The sequence below is a fragment of the Zootoca vivipara genome, chromosome 3, assembly GCF_965207765.1.
Source record: "Zootoca vivipara chromosome 3, rZooViv2.hap1.1, whole genome shotgun sequence".
Classification (NCBI taxonomy): Eukaryota; Metazoa; Chordata; class Lepidosauria; order Squamata; family Lacertidae; genus Zootoca; species Zootoca vivipara.
In genome coordinates, this window is record NC_142586.1 from 37,547,288 (window position 1) to 37,564,271 (window position 16,984).

The following is a 16,984-nucleotide window of genomic DNA, read 5'->3' on the forward strand; positions in this document are numbered from 1 at the left end:
TTAAAAACCAATCCAATGCTCTGTGATCTGGTGAGGATTAATGAAAATATAATAATGCATTTGCATATAAACATGTTCCAAAGCTTTTGTATGTCACTTTATTCTTATACATCAACACAAGATGAACTTGTTAGGTGTTGTTTCCCTCCTTTTCTGTAATGTGTGTGTATAACAGAGGAGCTAAACCAACTGAAATGAAATGAGATTTTTCAAAATAGGAGGCTACCGCAGGTGGCACCATTTTTGCCCAGTCCTAAATAAAGACACTAGGGGGTTAGGTGATAATTACTTCATTTATTGACTGAAACATGCATATATTCCTAGACATGATGGCCACCAGCACAGCAATGAAAATAAATGTTATGAAAAGACAAGATTTCCCCTTCCCACTCCGCAAACAATAGAAATATTCAAGTTACAGGCAAAAAAGGGGAGAAAAATAGAGAGGGGGAGATGACCAGATGCTTATAATGGACCAAAGCATGGGCACTAGAAATCGTTCATCGTTTAACACCACCATTACAACCCCAGACCTTTTAATATACTTTAGCTTCATCCTCTCTGCCAGGTACCACCACATGATGTTGTTTAACCTCCATTAACCACTATTCCTCCAATAAAGCAGGTGGAATTGCCAAATAAGAGATTAAAAGCAGGAACATAACAGAAATTACAGTGGCATAATCTTCAGTGTTTACATGGAACTAGGGTTTGGTTAAGAGGAGATGTGAAATCAAAGCTGCATCTCGTAACCGATAAAGAGATTGAGTTTCCTAAGCTCAGCTTCTGCTGTTACAGTGCTATTTATGTTGAAGCAGGAAACAAAAATGCTGGAAAAAGACCCCTCGCAGGCATGGCCAAACTTGCCCCTCCAGATGTTTTGGGACTACAATTCCCATCATCCCTGACCACTGGTCCTGTTAGCTAGGGATGATGGGAGTTGTAGGCCAAAAACATCTGGAGGGCATGCCTGGCTGGGCATTTTAGACCTTGTGCTAAAATGTCAGACCTTGAACCCAGCCAGCCATGTATGGCAGCCCACCAGGGCTCAAGAAAGTTTCTGGTTTTGCATATACAGACACAGCTTCTGAAAGACCTGGCAGCCTACAATGTATGGTAGGTTGGCTACTTACGGCACAACATGTCGCAAGCTTTGCAAGTCTGCGTATGTGAATCTTTAAATATATTTTTTGCACAGATCTGCATGTATTATGAGTGCTCTATGGAGACCACACAGTGCTTTGGCTTTCACCTAAAACCCACTTAGTTGGAATTATTATTTTGCATTTTAAATCCTCTGGTTCTAAACAATGAGCTGTATTGCCAAATTATTAAGTTGTGAAATCAATGGGACATATCTTCTAAATAAGTGTGCTTAGTATCCTCCCAGCCAGAGCAAAGTTATCTATAAGGCAGCATAATCTCAGATTCAGTCAAAATATTGGGGAGTTATATTTGCTGGCAAGGAGACGTAGTTATTGTCAACAAATGAAAAGAACCCAAAAGAGTCAGCAGGTGGCCATTATCTGTACATGTTTCATTAAAATCGCATAAACCTTAAGTACAAAAACACCACAGATTATTGCTCTAGAAAAAACCGCAAGAAAAACCCAAACACCCACGGTAAAAACACCACCATATGCACAAGACGTACATTTCCGAAAAGCGAGAATATGGAATGCTGGTCCAACCTTACAAACACTTTTTCCCCTCCCCCAATGTTAAGCTGATGCTTTTTAAAAACTTGGCAACATTGGGGATTTCTAGAAGCGTGGGTATGGAAGGAGGAAAATGTTCATATACAGTTTGTCAACTTATTTTAAGTCCTAAAAAATTAGCATTTACAAAATACTTGATAAAAATATCTTTTAAAAGTTGTCTAGAGGTACATAAAATCATCCTCAAATGTTCATGTCAGTTCACACGCACTTGTCATCTACTGATTCAGTTCTCTGTACCTGCAAAAAAAAAAGAGGAAAAGGAAAAGGATGTTATGGCAACTGGCCACTACATATAAGTCTCTTAAAAAAAAAAAAAAGCACAACCAATATGCAATCTTTCCTTTTGCAGTATTTGTACAGCCCAGTTTCAGACTTTTAAACACTGCATTGATATAAACAGGACATCTGTAAACTTACATTCATTGGTTCCTGAGTTTCAAAAGCCAGAGAAGCCTTACCTGCTAGCTTCAATTGTTCACAATGAAAAGCACCACACTACTATCTGCCTCTATTCACTGCACACATGCAGATTGCTCTACCGTACCCTGAACTTTCACTGTTTCAATCTGCCCTTTTACTGACAGTGTGCTGGGTGGGGCACCTCTGGATGCTGAAACACTAACAGTGGAGCGAGAGATGCGGATCTGTAATAACATCACGGGGCAATAAAAAGAAATATTATGAACATGCTTGCAATGGCTGGAAAAACCGAATTACAAAACACAACTGAGTGAATTGGCAGGAGTTCTGTGCGCAAAGTACCTCTTCAGTGTTACTTTCCCCATTTTCAGACGGTGCAGTACCTTCCTTTGCCGCTTCCTGCTTTTCATCCTTCTTCCCCTTAGCACCTTTGTTGGCCTTTGCTCCGGGTTCCTTCTGGAAAACAAGATCAAACGGAGGCAGATGGATTCACTATAGAACCATCAAAGCTCCCCAGCAACAGTGAGCACGCTACAAAAACCTGTCAGAAATAAATCACTGAAGGCTCTCTTGGCACATCCCACAGGCACCTGGGTTGTCATGGAATCACAGAATTGTAGAGTTGGAAGGGACCCCGAGGAACATCTAGTCCAACCCCCTGCAATGCAGGAATGGGCAGCTGTCCCAAATGGGGATCGAACCAGCAAGCTTGGCATTATTAGCACCGTGCTCTAACCAGCTGAGCTACCTATGCACAATCCCTTTCCGCCTCCACCCCTCCAGGTTTTGTGTGAAGGGGAAAGGTGCATATGGCAATCCAGAAATGGGATTGGCGTACATGTGTTTGCTCAGGATCTCCAGAATATTGTTGTTTGTGGACCTTAAGGTCCTCCGCGGGGCATACCAGGAGAGGCGGTCCTGTGCCACGACTGTATTATTTATATCCCGCCATTATTTCCAGGAGCTCAAGGCGGCACACATTTCCTCCATTTTATCTTCACAACCCTGTGAGGTAAGTTAGGCTGGTAGTGACTGGCCCAAAGTCACCCAGTGAGCTTCATGGCTGAGGGAGCATTTGAACTAGGCCTCCTCAATCCTAGTCTGACATGCTAACCATACACAACATCAGTGCTGTTTCATCTCTGTGAAACACTGGGCTTTTATCCCAAGGTAGCACAGAGTAATATGTCCCATCGCTGCAACGATTTCCATTTGTGCAACAGGACTTCCCCTCCCCATTTGCTCTAGAAATTCCCCTAACTCTCCAGAGCAGATTTGAGGAGTTTGCAGGGTCCGTGAAAAGGAAAGAGGGGAGGGCGGAAAGTCCCTTGCTCTGGCGGGATGCCCATTCAAAGCAGATCTCTCATATCTGTGCTTTTCGGTTTCAATTGACACTGGCTGACAGCTTAATTGGGAGACTGCTACAGCTCTAGAGAAGCGGGGTTTCATTTTTCTTGGAATTCCTTTGCTTGTGGAGCAGGCTATAAAGCTACTGCTTATCAGGCTTAAATCTGATGGAAGGTACCGGGGGTGGGGAATTAATCTCCAGAGTGTCCATTTTATTTTTTGCACCTTGTGGGAATTAGATGTTTTTGGCTTTCGTGACAAAATAAAATTTAAACTGTGGTAGAAGTACACCAGCAATGAAGAACTGCAAGGTACTTACTATGTAAATTTGTTTTTGCTAATTTGTTTTCCAGAGACACGCTCATGCAATCATGGAACAGAGCTCATGCCCAATATAGTCTTCTAACTTACAATTTTGCTAAGCTGAAGAAATTTATTTATCATTCCCTTTCCCATCATTAGATCCTGTGTTTTCACCTCTGAATGTTGTTAGTATCTGTGCTAATAACAATACATTATGTGACAACTATCCCAGGCTGTGAGCCTACAACTCAGATTGTTTACTGTTGCAAAAGTTTCACAGAATTGACCCGCAGTTGCTGCCTTTTCTTATGTTAATCCTACATTAATTTTAATTACTTTAAGATGTAATGATTTCATTAACAATTAACAATTATAACCCTCTAGTCATGTTGGGTAGGCTGAACAAGATAATATAGTGGCATAGAGAAAGCGCCCAGTAGGCAGAGTAAAACAAAAAACAAACCACTGTTAAAATAAAATTTTACCTTAGTGGTTTTTCTTGGCTTAGGCTCAGGTTTTGGTGGAGCTGGTTTCTAGGAAATAATTTCAGACAATCCAAGCGTTAGCACAGTGGCTACCAACTGTTTCTTAATCTTTTCCGTTTCCCCACTTCTTAACATCTGACACCAAAGAAGCCAGAGGTCGTTTCTACAGATAGGCTTCAGTCAAAATTACCTTCTACATCTTATCAAAATGTCTGAAAATCTAGTTCTCTGCACCTTATAGATGTACTGTGAGAAATAGTTTCCCGTCATCTCCAAAAGAGGTTGCATCTCTCTCTCTCTCTCTCTCTCTCTCTCTCTCTCTCTCTCTCTCTCTCTCTCTCTCTCTCTCTCTCTCACACACACACACACACACAAAATGACCACACAATTCTTTTCTGGAAAGGATATAAGGAGCCAGCCAACCAACACAACATGTGAGTTTGGTTATTCAGATTCCTGTGAATCAGGGATGGGGAGCCTGTGGTCCCCCATATGTTGATGGAGTCAAGTTCCAATCAGCCCCAGCTGACATCGCCGATGGTCAAGGATGATGGGAACTGTAGTCGAACAACATCTCGAAAGCCACAGGTTCCTTGTGCCTGCTATAGATCTCAGAAACTAACAACTGGAGTTTAATATTCTTTAATGACTGGAGGTGCATTCCAGATATCCTCTACAGACTTTGGAAAATGACACATTTCATCTAGAGGAAGGGGGCCACAAATAGTTTGGAGCTAGTTCTACTACTTGCCTTAGGGGAGAGAGGCTGGAAGACTTTGGCTGTGTATCTAAAGCAGGATCAGGAGTGCTGATACCCGATGTAGGAGGATATGCTCCTTCCAATATGCTCTATGTGCATATTTGTAGGGAAAATAAATTATTATAAAAATGCATGCTCAGACCAAAAGGAAACAAAACCCTTCGTAGCTGTCCCGGGGCTTCTTGCTGCTCAGGAAAGTTTTCTTGTTCCAGAGGCCTGATTCACATTCAAGGATTAAACACCAAATCTAGGTAACATTGGCTTACCACTCACCACACAGCATACCCAGTGCCACCTTGTCAAGGTTGGCATGAGAGAGAATGTGGCTTCCTATCTACACAAACAAGCTCTTATAAATACTTACAGCTGACAATCTTGCAGATCGTCTTGTTGGCTATAAAAGGGAAAGAAAATATCTTTGTAGATTTGCAGTAGTTCACATCCACACAAGGCAAAAATCTGTCACTCATTTGCCAACAAAATAAAATGTACCTGAAAGACAACAGAAGTCTTTATTACCAAATGCAAAGGTCTTTGCATCCTGAGGGATTATTGTTTTACATGTACACGACGTACTTGCTCAGCTTATTTGCTTACTACGTTTTGGAATCTTCCGGTTTGTTTCTCCACGGTTGTGGAAACCTCTTGTGGCAAGATCAGTGGAAATTATTTCAGAGACTGTGCTCCAAGGCACATTATGAACAAACAAAATCTGAAACCCACATTCCCAAAACCCAATAATAGTGACTTGGTGGCCTTTGGAGCTTTCTAAAAATAATAATGCCATATTCTTTGAGCACCCAAACACTGGGGAATAAATAATGCACACGTAGTAAACTAGACTTTCTTGATGTGGAATTTGGATTCTTTTCCAATGGAATCTAAAGAGTCTTGATGCTAATGATTGAAATTTGATACTATGATCAGAAAACATCAGTGCTGACACGGAATCGTTAATTTACTGCTCCTTTTGTAAAATGGAATCTGGTGGGAGCGCATTGTAACTTGTAAATAACTGGTAGAGTTGTGCAGAAAATCTGAGAAAAGTAAAACCATGATTTTTAAGGGGAATCTGCGGCTTCATGGATTGACAAGTGAAGCATCAAGCCACACATTCATTTACAGGAATTTTGAATCAGAAGTAGCTTTGCTTTTCCACTGTGACATAACTTAAAACAACAATGTACTATTTGTTTATTTTAATTAACGCTTTTAGAGAATTTATTGCAAGGCAGTGAACAATCCTATAAAGTTGGGCATGAAACAATGATATAAAAAACACTCCGATAAAATACAAAACAGCAGGACAAAATACACATAGCTAAAATAATAAAAACAGGGGGCAAAGATACAAACAACCCAAGGTTTTTAAGGTATCACCAAGTCCAGCTGTAGAAAGGAAACCCATCAACTGAGCTCTTCTTCAAGAAAAAGGCTGTGGGGAAAGGCATGTCTTCAGGTGAAGGCCAGCTGTGGTCCTATGGTACACAGGCACCACCAGCGCATTCTGCTGTTTTTCTGATCTAACAAAAGTGAACCATGAATGGGGACACGGTCCCACCTATGGAAAGCCTATTGGAAGCTTGAGAAATTGCCAGGCATGGTTGAGTAGGAGGGAGAAAGTCGCATCCATAAATGCGTGCATCTCAATCTAGTAGTCTCATACAAGGTTGCACACATGGAGTTGCACCTGGAGGATCATGTGCAGAAGAAATTCTGGCCATGTCTGATTTTTGTGAACTACTGTGCAAGAGCTAGAGGAATATCATTCAAGATGTTGAGAAAAAGCTCCTGCACTGCCTTCTGCAAATGCACTTCAGTTCGCTTTCCTCGCACAAGTATCTTGCACAAAGTCAGGAAAGCTGCTGCTACAAACTGAAGAGGCCTTCTTCGCCTTGCAGAAGGGCACCTTTTGGCACACGCAGACCATAAATTTCCAGCTCCATGTGCACTGAGCTCCAGGTCAGAGTAACGAAGAGAATTATTCTACTTTATCACACCAGTGTCTGGCTGAAGTAACTTTCCAGTTTTCAAAAAAAATGACCATTTCATTCAGCAGCTAAGGTTAGCCTTTTAGTATTTTCTTCCACACAGTCATCTTAAAAAAAAAAAACCACACACAACAACAACCACACAACACAACTTTGCCTCCAGCCAATTACCCTCACATGCTTCACAAATTTTTACATTTCTCATTTCCACAATTAACATTCAGGTTTTTTAAGTTCAAATATGCCCTTTATAGAACATTAAAAGTGCTTCAGAAGAGAGGCAATTCATTGTTAATTATCCCAGGCACTTGGTTTTGTAAATAAAATTTGTTCTTTCGTATTGGTAACTTCTTTGAAAATCAGGACATTCATACATTGATCCGATCAGGAAAAGCATTCCCTTACTGCGCATAAGTAAATCAAATGTTAGCGGAAATGCCTGCAGTTTTGAGACTAGCTTAATGAATCAATTGCTTTTAAATGAGTGTAAGGTCACACTGTGTCATCTCTTATACAAACATATTGTGCACCCAACTGCTATCATCTACACCGGCATTAAATGGAACCTTGCACGGTGTAGGTGTAAGGTTGCACAATTCTGCAAAAAGTTGTGTGTCGGAAGCTGTGAAACCATTGGTCTAGCTCAGGGGTGTCAAACTCAAATTCATCGGGGGCCGCATCAGCAGTTTGGTCACCCTCAAAGGGCCGGTTGTATCTGTAGGACTATGTGTCCACTCTTTATTATCATAAATTATTGTCACTGCATTCAATTATTACTGTTTTTTTGTAATAATGTCAGTAATAACTAGCTCTGAAAGCAGAAACATAGTCAGAATAATGGCAAGTAGATATTCAAATGTACAATTATTGTACAATTTATTGAAAAATGATTTTTGGTAACTGCACTGGGTGGTGGAGGCTCGCTAGGGTTTCATGCAGGAGCTTTGCAGAGCTACTGGTACCTGGAGATGCTGGGGTCCTTCTACATGCAGCTCCACGCGGCGCTGCTGGGTGCTTTGTCTGTGCTTCAGCAGCAGCAGCAGCAGCAGCAACAGCAGCAGCAGCAGCCGTTTCCAGGCGCCGAGCCGTGGCAGGAGGAGGACGATTCAAAGTGCTACAGAGCACTGCTGCGTCCCAGAGGCTCGGCACTCTCCGTGCGGCGCTGCTGGGCGCTGACCCGGCAAGCTGCCTCCTCCTTCTCCTGCTGTGGCTCGGGGCGCTCCACACAGCGCCTTTCTAACACCCCCAGGCCCCAGCTGTTTGTCGGCGCTTTGTCGGCGCGGCGCTTCAGCAGCAAGGTCCCGCTGCTGGGTCCCGCTGGCTGGGGCGCTCGGCGGGCCACATGACGAGGTCTGGCGGGCCGGATTTGGCCCCCGGGCCTTGTGTTTGACACCCGTGGTCTAGCTATTCCGTACTGTTCTCATTGACTGGCAGCAACTCTCCAGGATTTCAGAGGGGACATTCCCATCCCCAAGTGGAGAGGCTGGGGATCGAACCTGGAACCTTCTGCATGCAAAGCAGGTGCTCTGGCACTGCACTATGGCCCCTACCTGATAAATACAGTCCGCATGAAACTGTATACAGTGCACCTGCAACTTATGTGTGTTTAACTTGCATGCATTCAGCTTTATGTGCTTGGCAAGAAAGGTAAGAAATAAATAAAAAGGGGACGGGCGTCTGGGAAAAACATCTTTGGCAATCTCACCTGCCATTGCACCCAATGTGCTTTAACTATGCATGATTTTGGCTTTAGCTGCAATCCCCAGAACGTAACCCCTGCATATGTTCCAGACTTACAGAAACAGGAACAATGATAAAACTCTCACCATGCTGTTGTTTTCTACCTACCTGTCTGATTTATCAGCTGTGCTTCGCAGGAAGAAAACGTTTTTTTAAAGAGTAAGAGAAATGCAAAATAAGTCAGCTGCTATAAGATTATGACTGGCAGTAGAAGTTGCTTCAAGCTGCCCCCCAAAAGATCCCAAAGCTGGAGACTATCCCAGTCCTAAGGAGGAGAGCATGGCATCCAGGCTGCTCAGCAGCAGACCAGTGAAGTGAACAAAGGCAGTATCAGACAGAAATGAGTTCACTTGCAGAGCAGACATGCCCTCAGAGTTAAGTCTTCCAACTCAACAGTGCCTTTGCACATATTCTCAGATTTAGGAGACAGAAGTGGGAACTTACAGAATTTAAACAGCAGCACATTATACTGCCTAGTGATATCACCATCATCATCATCATTTATAAGCTGCTTTTAAAGCCAAGCCTTCACAAGGCATTTAGACAACGTGTCAACGATATACAATCCATAATAAACAGCACGACTCTCAGCTGAGGTTGTATATTCCATGCAGCCACAAATTGTGCCATGCTAGTGAGAAAATTGGTGTAATAATAAATAATTAGAGCTTGGTCCAGTCTACTGTCATGGCTGCAAGTACCCTACAAGGAATAACAGGGCCAGGTTTCTCTAAACAAGCCCATACCCCAGCAGCACACAGAATTTCCAAGACGCTGGTCACTAATCTTCCACATCAAGTCTATTTTAGCTATTAAGAGTCCCACAAACTTCCATAATCTGCTGTTGTATTTAGGTCCTTCTTCCTCGTTATATATTAATAATAAAGTCATGCCAGACGGGATAAAAAAGTGGCTTTTTCAATATCTTCTGTGTAAATGAACTTTCTGTATATTCAGCCAGTGCTTGTAGTATAGTATTTCAGAATTGAGGAGTCTGCAGAAGCACAGGAGATGACGTTTCGAAGGTCTGCAGTTTCCTGTCCCTCTCTTAAATCCAGCAGAAAATCGGGACTCAGCAAGCAAATTTGTTTTAACTTGTGTAAATTATTGGGTCACAGGTGTGTGTGTGTGTTTCACTGACCCAGAATATGAGTTGGTCGTTGTATTGTTAACTTTGAATATGAATGACACAATACACAAAATATTTCAGGCCTGACTCAGCCCTCACAGATAGTTGCATGTAGTAGCAGATAAGCTGCACTTTGGCCACATGTGAGCTAACTCTACTGTCTCACTAGTATTTTGTCTTATAAAGTCACCAATATATAAAGAATGGTTGAGAAACGAAGGAAGGAGTCACACTTGCCTCTTGTTTTGTCAGTTTTGCAGCATCCTTGCCTTCAGCACCCTCTGGAGACTAGGAAGGAAATGAAACAATTTAGTTAGTTACTACATTCTACTTACTTAAATCAGACAAGCAGGATAAAAGTAAGAAAGCAAAAGCCAAGCATTACACATTATTCTATCCCTCTAAAATACTACTCTTATTTTAAGTGCTTCACATGTTTCAGAGCAGCAGTGACGAGCACAACCTTGACTTCATGGTGAAACATGATAGCAATCGGTTGCCCTGCCTCTAATACACACATTTTAATCAGGGATAGAGCATTTGACCTTGCCAGTTTTAAAAACATCTCTGAAGCTGGCTTTACATTTCCCATTAAAGGTAGCTTTAAATTACATATGAAATAAACTGCCTGAAATGCTTTCAAAATTCACTATTTAGTTTTAATAACAAACAAGAGTCAATCAAAATACCTGTCAAATCTTCTACTGGTAGCACAGCAATTGCGTTGCCTAGCTCTAGGGGGTGAGGGTAATGGAGTGCAATTGGAAAATGTATTTAAACTTCCCTCAATAACAGACAAACACTCAGACAAGAAAAACACAGGCTAAATATGTATATCCCTTGCTTCTACACATGACAGTAACAGAACATCGCTTTAAACAAAATGGCAGATTTACAAGACGCCATTCAGACACATCCTGAAGGCACTTCAGAATTCCCAGGCTACAATCCCAGTGCTGAAATCTTGTCTATGTAAGTTTTTCATTGTGGCAAGAATCAGGCTTTTCCCAAGGATACGACACTGGCTGCCTTACGGCCTAAAAAAGATGGCGCCATATTCCTCAGCTGAGTTTCCAGCTGATTAACAAGGTGCATTCATAGAAGGGTGCAACAGCTGGAGATTGACAAGATAAGGGAAGGAAGTGGAGCCCTGCGGCTTAACCTAACAAGTATGTAGAAATCTTTTGGGACACCAAATGCTTTGCTTCCCACACACATGGGCTCCTCCAATATTAAGAGATCCATAAGGCAGAAAAGACGAATGGACCAAAATAAGGCACAGATTTGATTTTCAAATTCATCCTGCCTCTCATGTAGGCAGTCATGAGGTTGCCCCATTTTCCCCAGGACACAAGTAATGCCACCAGCAAACTGACAAAGGACACAATCTAGGACTGAGTATGTCCAGTTTTCAACACTGCAATATATCACCAGCTAAATATATCACCAACATATCACGATGTCTGAAATAAGGATGTAACTATGTAGAGGCGAACAGAATACAGTTGTACCTCGGACGTCAAGCCGAATCCGTTCTGGATGTCCGTTCGACTTCCAAAGCATGGCTTCTGATTGGCTGCAGGAAGCTCCTGCAGCCAATCGGAAGCCGCAGAAGCCCTGTTGGACGTTCAGCTTCCCAAGGAACATTCAAAAACCAGAACACTCACTTCCGAGTTTCGATCGTTCGGGAGCCGGAACGTTAGACTCCCAAGGCGTTCAGGAACCGAGGTACGACTGTAATGTCCTGGCAACTGCTACTACTTAGGGGGTCTAAAACTGATACATTTTTACTTAAACATATTTTTATAACTGTTATTTTATAATACAGAGCAACAGGGCAGCAGGAATCATGAGAGAAGGGACGACCGGCTTCACGGATTTTCCCACATCGCTTTTTTTTTTACATAGCACACAAACACATTGTGATTTACGATCCATTGCCATGTCAAATATTATGAAACCCTATCACGATGTGGACTTCAAACCGATTTTGGATGATGTATTGATACATTGCCGAGCACCACTGCACTTCAATACTGAGCTCAGCAGGAGTAGCCACTGAGTAAATAACAGGAGAATCATATACATGTCTACTCAGAAGCAAGTCCCACTTAGTTCAACAAAGCTTATTCCCTTGCACTGCAGTCTCGGTGACTAACATCTCATTTACAGTTTTCTGCTAAAGGGAGACCTGAATGCCTCAGCAAAGAAAATTGAATTAGGTTTCTGTTGCAAGCCGCAATCCTAGAAAGCGAGCACATCACTCTTTAAAACTGATATGCTCCAGACCCTGAAATGCTTTGGGCCATCAGGGAAAATATAATGTAAATTAAAATTAAAATGGCATCAGAAGAAGACTCAGTGGCAGCTTCAAGTAGAACAACCATTCAATTACGCATGTACAGTATTCCAGTCTATTTTACAAGTCACTGTAGAAGAGAAGGGAAGAGAGAAGTAATGAAAACAAGTAATCAATAGAATCATTTTGAGAAAGGAGCTGAGGGAGCAATAGGCAGCTTAGACACATGCTTGTACAACAGTTGATTTCTCACTGCTTGATTACTCAACCTGAGCGAGCCTGCAAAAATGAAAGCAAACGGCGTTCCTTATTAGTGAAGCCATGAAATGAGACTGGCGTAGCCTGGTCTATGCACACTTCTTGCGCAGAAGTAAAATGCCATGGAGTTTAGTGGGGCTTATTCCAGCTTAGCATGCATAACATAAATAGGTATTCTTGGTTTCTATAGCCAAAGCAACAGTCTTCAACCTTCCCCACTTTTCAGTATTTTATCATGAGTCTACCGCAGAGGTTTATTTTGTCTAACTTAACCCCAAACACCAAGGTTTGTTTATCATCTAACAAGAACTAAGCATGCCACGGCAGTTACAAGTATGGTTTACAAGCAGTAAAATTCTTAAACCAGCATATATTTCAATTCTGGTGGATAGCCCAGTGATTTTTTTAAAAAAAATTGTTTTTTATTGGCAAATTTAACAAGTAAAAAGAACAAAAAGGGGGGAGGGGAAGAACTTTGCGGTGATGATGCATGCTACAAGGCAGACTTGCCCAGTGACCTGGAACTGCAAATTTCGGGAAAATATAGGCATGTGTATTTTGTTTTCCAAATCATGGTTTTTTAAAAAAAATAATTAAAAATACCTGTGATTTTACTGTGTACAGTCTTTTACAATGTTTGTAAGCTGCCACTGGGTAGCTGTATTGAGAAGAATGCAACACAAATAAACAATAAAATAAAAAAAGATAATCAAAGCCTACATTTTTAGGATTTACCAGTGTATTCTGGTTTGTTTAAAGGTTTCAATGGATAAAATGAAATTTCAGAGGCAAAACCTTAACAAGAGAGAGAGAAAAGAAGGGACTCTACCGAGTCCCAGATCTGGAATAATTTTAGATTATTAGATGTCAGCTGTTCAGCAGGCAGGGAAAACAAACCTAAAATTCATTCATAGGCACTAGCATCATATTATTATTCGACTGTTTAGAAAAAGTGCCTGGGATATTTTCCTGTCCCATGGTAAGTATCCTGTGTGCTGTCCCTCAAAAATGGTCTCCAACCAGCCACACCAGTAAATTGGGCAGATGTGATCAGTTACTTCATGGAGTAGCTACGTTTGCACTGACTAGGGTGGGAGGTGAACTTAGCTGTTCACAGCTCCTGCCATCTTTATTTTACAAGCAATTACACTGATTCCTTGACCTTCCAAATCAGCCAGTAGTCTAAATCTCAGACTTCCACAAAGGAACTTAAAGTAGCATATAGTTCATCCACACAAGAATCCTATGGAGGGGCCAAGATCACTGTTCGAGAAGTTTCACATCTTAATTTCACATCCCAACACTATACACTGGCTCTCTTGAGCCAAATGTTAAATATACATTGTTCTACAGGTGTCATCATATAAACAACTCTAAACGTTACACAAAATACTTCCAAGTAAGTATGCGAAGGAATAAAATCTTAGGCTGCAGTCTTGTGACCATGAGGGTTAGCACGAACCCTTCAAGAAACAAGATTTCCTTAAAAAAAAAAAAAAGTTCTGCTACCCGTGTTTCTCCGAAAATAAGACACCGTCTTATATTTATTTTTCCTCAAAAAAACCCACTATGGCTTATTTTCAGGCGATGTCTTATTTTTCCCCTCCTCCTGCCGCGGCCGGCATTGCTACTGCGCCTATCACTATGTCTTATTTTCGGGGTATGACTTATATTCCTTGAATGCTTAAAAATCCTGCTATGGCTTATTTTATGGCTACGTCTTATTTTCGGAGAAACAGGGTATATAGACTGTACAGTAATGATCTAACAAGTTTAAACTGTTTAGAGATCTACTGTATTAATATATTACTCTTGATGGAAACCATGAAAGAAATAAAATGTGCAAAAGCCCCTGGTATAGAATGCCCAATTTTTTCAAGGTTAATAACTTCGTAATAGAGAGAAAGAGTGCAAGTTAGGAGATTTGTGCTCCAAAATGCATGTTAATAAAAAAAAGCCTTAGTAATAATAAAAGCTTCATAAGCTGTGGTGAATATTCTATTGTGGCAAACATTTGGTGTAAATGCCAAAAGTTGAGGGGCATGAGTGGAAGGAGGTGAAGGGTGAAATTGGATTCTCTAAGACACTCTTATCTAATTGTAAATTATTCTTTTGCAGAATCTCCTGAATTTAAATGCAGTGTTGCTATGAGCCGGTGACGAGACGAAATGTATTGATAAGCCTTGCCTTATTAACTGCTTCAATTACCATTACTGCTGACTGAAGGGGAAAAATATTCCCAAACCAGGCCAGTAGCTCGACAAGAGCTCTGAAATTGTAGGTGTGGAAAAATGATTTTTAAAATACAATTGGCATGACTGCTCTCATCCTCTCCAACACAGAGAAAGACACAACAGAACTGAGAGAATATTTTGGACTTCTGGCTCCTACAGTTCTAAGCATGTGTCTAGTTTTCCTTTCCTCCTTTTGTTCCCTTTTAACTGCAAAATGAAAATGCCTCTTATGATGCTATCTAGGGCATGCCTACTCAGAAGTAAGTTCCCTGGGGCTCACTACTAGAGAAGCGGGATCAAAATTGCAGCCTTGATGTATATTCTGACCAAATATATTTTGTAATCTTGGTACAGTATGTTGTCCTCGTTTTGTTGAAGCTGTGATTACACATAACGGCTTTTTCAAAAGTTATTTATACTGTATAGTAGTATTAGCAAACAGATTTCCCCACCATCTGAAACATGAAAAATAGGACGTTTTCGTAAAGATTTCTGAGTCATCGTGCGTAATTAAAAATCCTGCACCTACATTGGTCCGCATTTCTAGGGAATTCTTTCCTAAGCACTACACTTCACAAAAATAGACAGACAGTCTAACACAGGTGGTAGAGATTTCTCCTGATGTTGTTGTTGTTTAGTCATGTCCGACGCTTCGTGACCCCATGGACCAGAGCACGCCAGGCACTCCTGTCTTGCACTGCCTCCCGCAGTTTGGTCAAACTCATGTTCGTAGCTTTGAGAACACTGTCCAACCATCTTGTCCTCTGTCGTCCCCTTCTCCTAGTGCCCTCCATCTTTCCCAACATCAGGGTCTTTTCCAAGGATTCTTCTCTTCTCATGAGGTGGCCAAAGTATTGGAGCCTCAGCTTCACGATCTGTCCTTCCAGTGAGCACTCAGGGCTGATTTCCTTAAGAATGGATAGGTTTGATCTTCCTGCAGTCCATGGGACTCTCAAGAGTCTCCTCCAGCACCATAATTCAAAAGCATCAACTCTTCGGCGATCAGCCTTCTTTATGGTCCTATTCTCCTAATAGCAGAGTAACATGTGAATAAGGTTTCTATCTAGCCTATGAAATACCTATGGCATTGATAGCCAACATGATACCCTCCAGATGTTAGCAAACTCCAACTCCCATCATCCTGATCGTTTAACAATATTTGGAAGGCCAGAATTTCGCCACCCCGATGCCCAGCAATTAAAAAGGGCATCAGAACAACCTTTAACAAGTCCACAAATTTATCCTAAGCTTCTAAATTAGGCATCAGAATTACATATGTATTTAATATATGTACATTATGGGGTGGGGATTGTTTAAATGTTCGCCCCAGAATTCTGACTAGCACCTCTGGGCATGGCAAATAAAGCATAATTATTTTTTAAAGAAACCAGGAGTTTTCTCAAACCGCACATTCAGTTTTCAGAGTGGGATGATAGATCAAAAGCACTACCACAATACGTATAAGCGTTTCCCAGAGAAGTGCTTCTTCTCTGGCATGAACCATTGCCACATAATTTCTTTTTAAAGTCTTTTAGAGCATATGTATAGCTGCCAAGTTATCCCTTTTTTAAAGGGATTTCCCCTTATGCTGAATAGGCTTCCTTGCGAGAAAAGGGAAAACTTGGCAGCTATGCATATGTAGGCCAAAGCACCTCTCTAGACTACCACCTTTTGTATTTGTACCTTATTCTAGTACAGTGGTACCTTGGTTTACGAACCTAATCTGTTCTGGAAGTCCGTTCTTAAACCGAAACCATTCTTAAACCAAGGCGCGCTTTCCCTAATGAGGTCTCCTGCCACCGGTGCCCTTCCACTGTTCAGCTTCCGTTCGTAGACCGAGGTAAAATTCGCAAACCGGGACACTACTTCCGGTTTTGCAGAGTTCGTAAACGGAATAGTTTGTAAACAGGGCTTTTCTTAAACCGAGGTACCAGTGTAGTTTGAGAGTTTTGAGTTGCAACCTGCATCTTCATACTAAATGTGCATATCGTAATAAAACATGCTTCCACAGCTACGTAGACGCTTCCATTAAATACGTAATGAAATCTAAGAGAAGAAAATACGAGACCATGGACCATAGCCTGCCCTGCACCATAAGAAGTGAGGAAACCTGCTAATCCAGCCCGTTTTCCCTCGGTCCTGAACACTACCCACCAGAATAAAAAAATTCCTTCAGTAGCACCTTAAAGACCAACTAAGTTTATATTTTGGTATGAGCTTTCGTGTGCATGCACGCGAAAGCTCATACCAAAATATAAACTTAGTTGGTCTTTAAGGTGCTACTGAAGGAATTTTTT

General features: G+C 41.5%; 1 protein-coding gene across 4 annotated transcripts in view; it reads right to left on the minus strand.

Annotated features, from left to right (window-relative positions):
- Nucleotides 1-274: 274 nt before the first annotated feature.
- Nucleotides 275-16,984, minus strand: part of HMGN3 (high mobility group nucleosomal binding domain 3) — a 29,591-nt gene continuing 12,881 nt past the window's right edge. Inside the window, exons 2-7 of one of the 4 annotated variants that reach the window (XM_088665922.1) lie at nt 10,134-10,184; nt 5,401-5,430; nt 4,277-4,324; nt 2,484-2,594; nt 2,266-2,365; nt 275-1,958 (exon numbers count right to left, since the gene is read on the minus strand). In XM_088665922.1, the coding sequence (XP_088522048.1) occupies nt 1,945-1,958; nt 2,266-2,365; nt 2,484-2,594; nt 4,277-4,324; nt 5,401-5,430; nt 10,134-10,184 (354 nt within the window). In that variant the 3' untranslated portion in view covers nt 275-1,944. Of the gene's footprint in view, nt 1,959-2,029; nt 2,366-2,483; nt 2,598-4,276; nt 4,325-5,400; nt 5,431-10,133; nt 10,185-16,984 lie in introns of those variants that run through there. The other 3 variants (XM_035109549.3, XM_035109548.3, XM_035109547.3) reach the window with 3 other exon arrangements.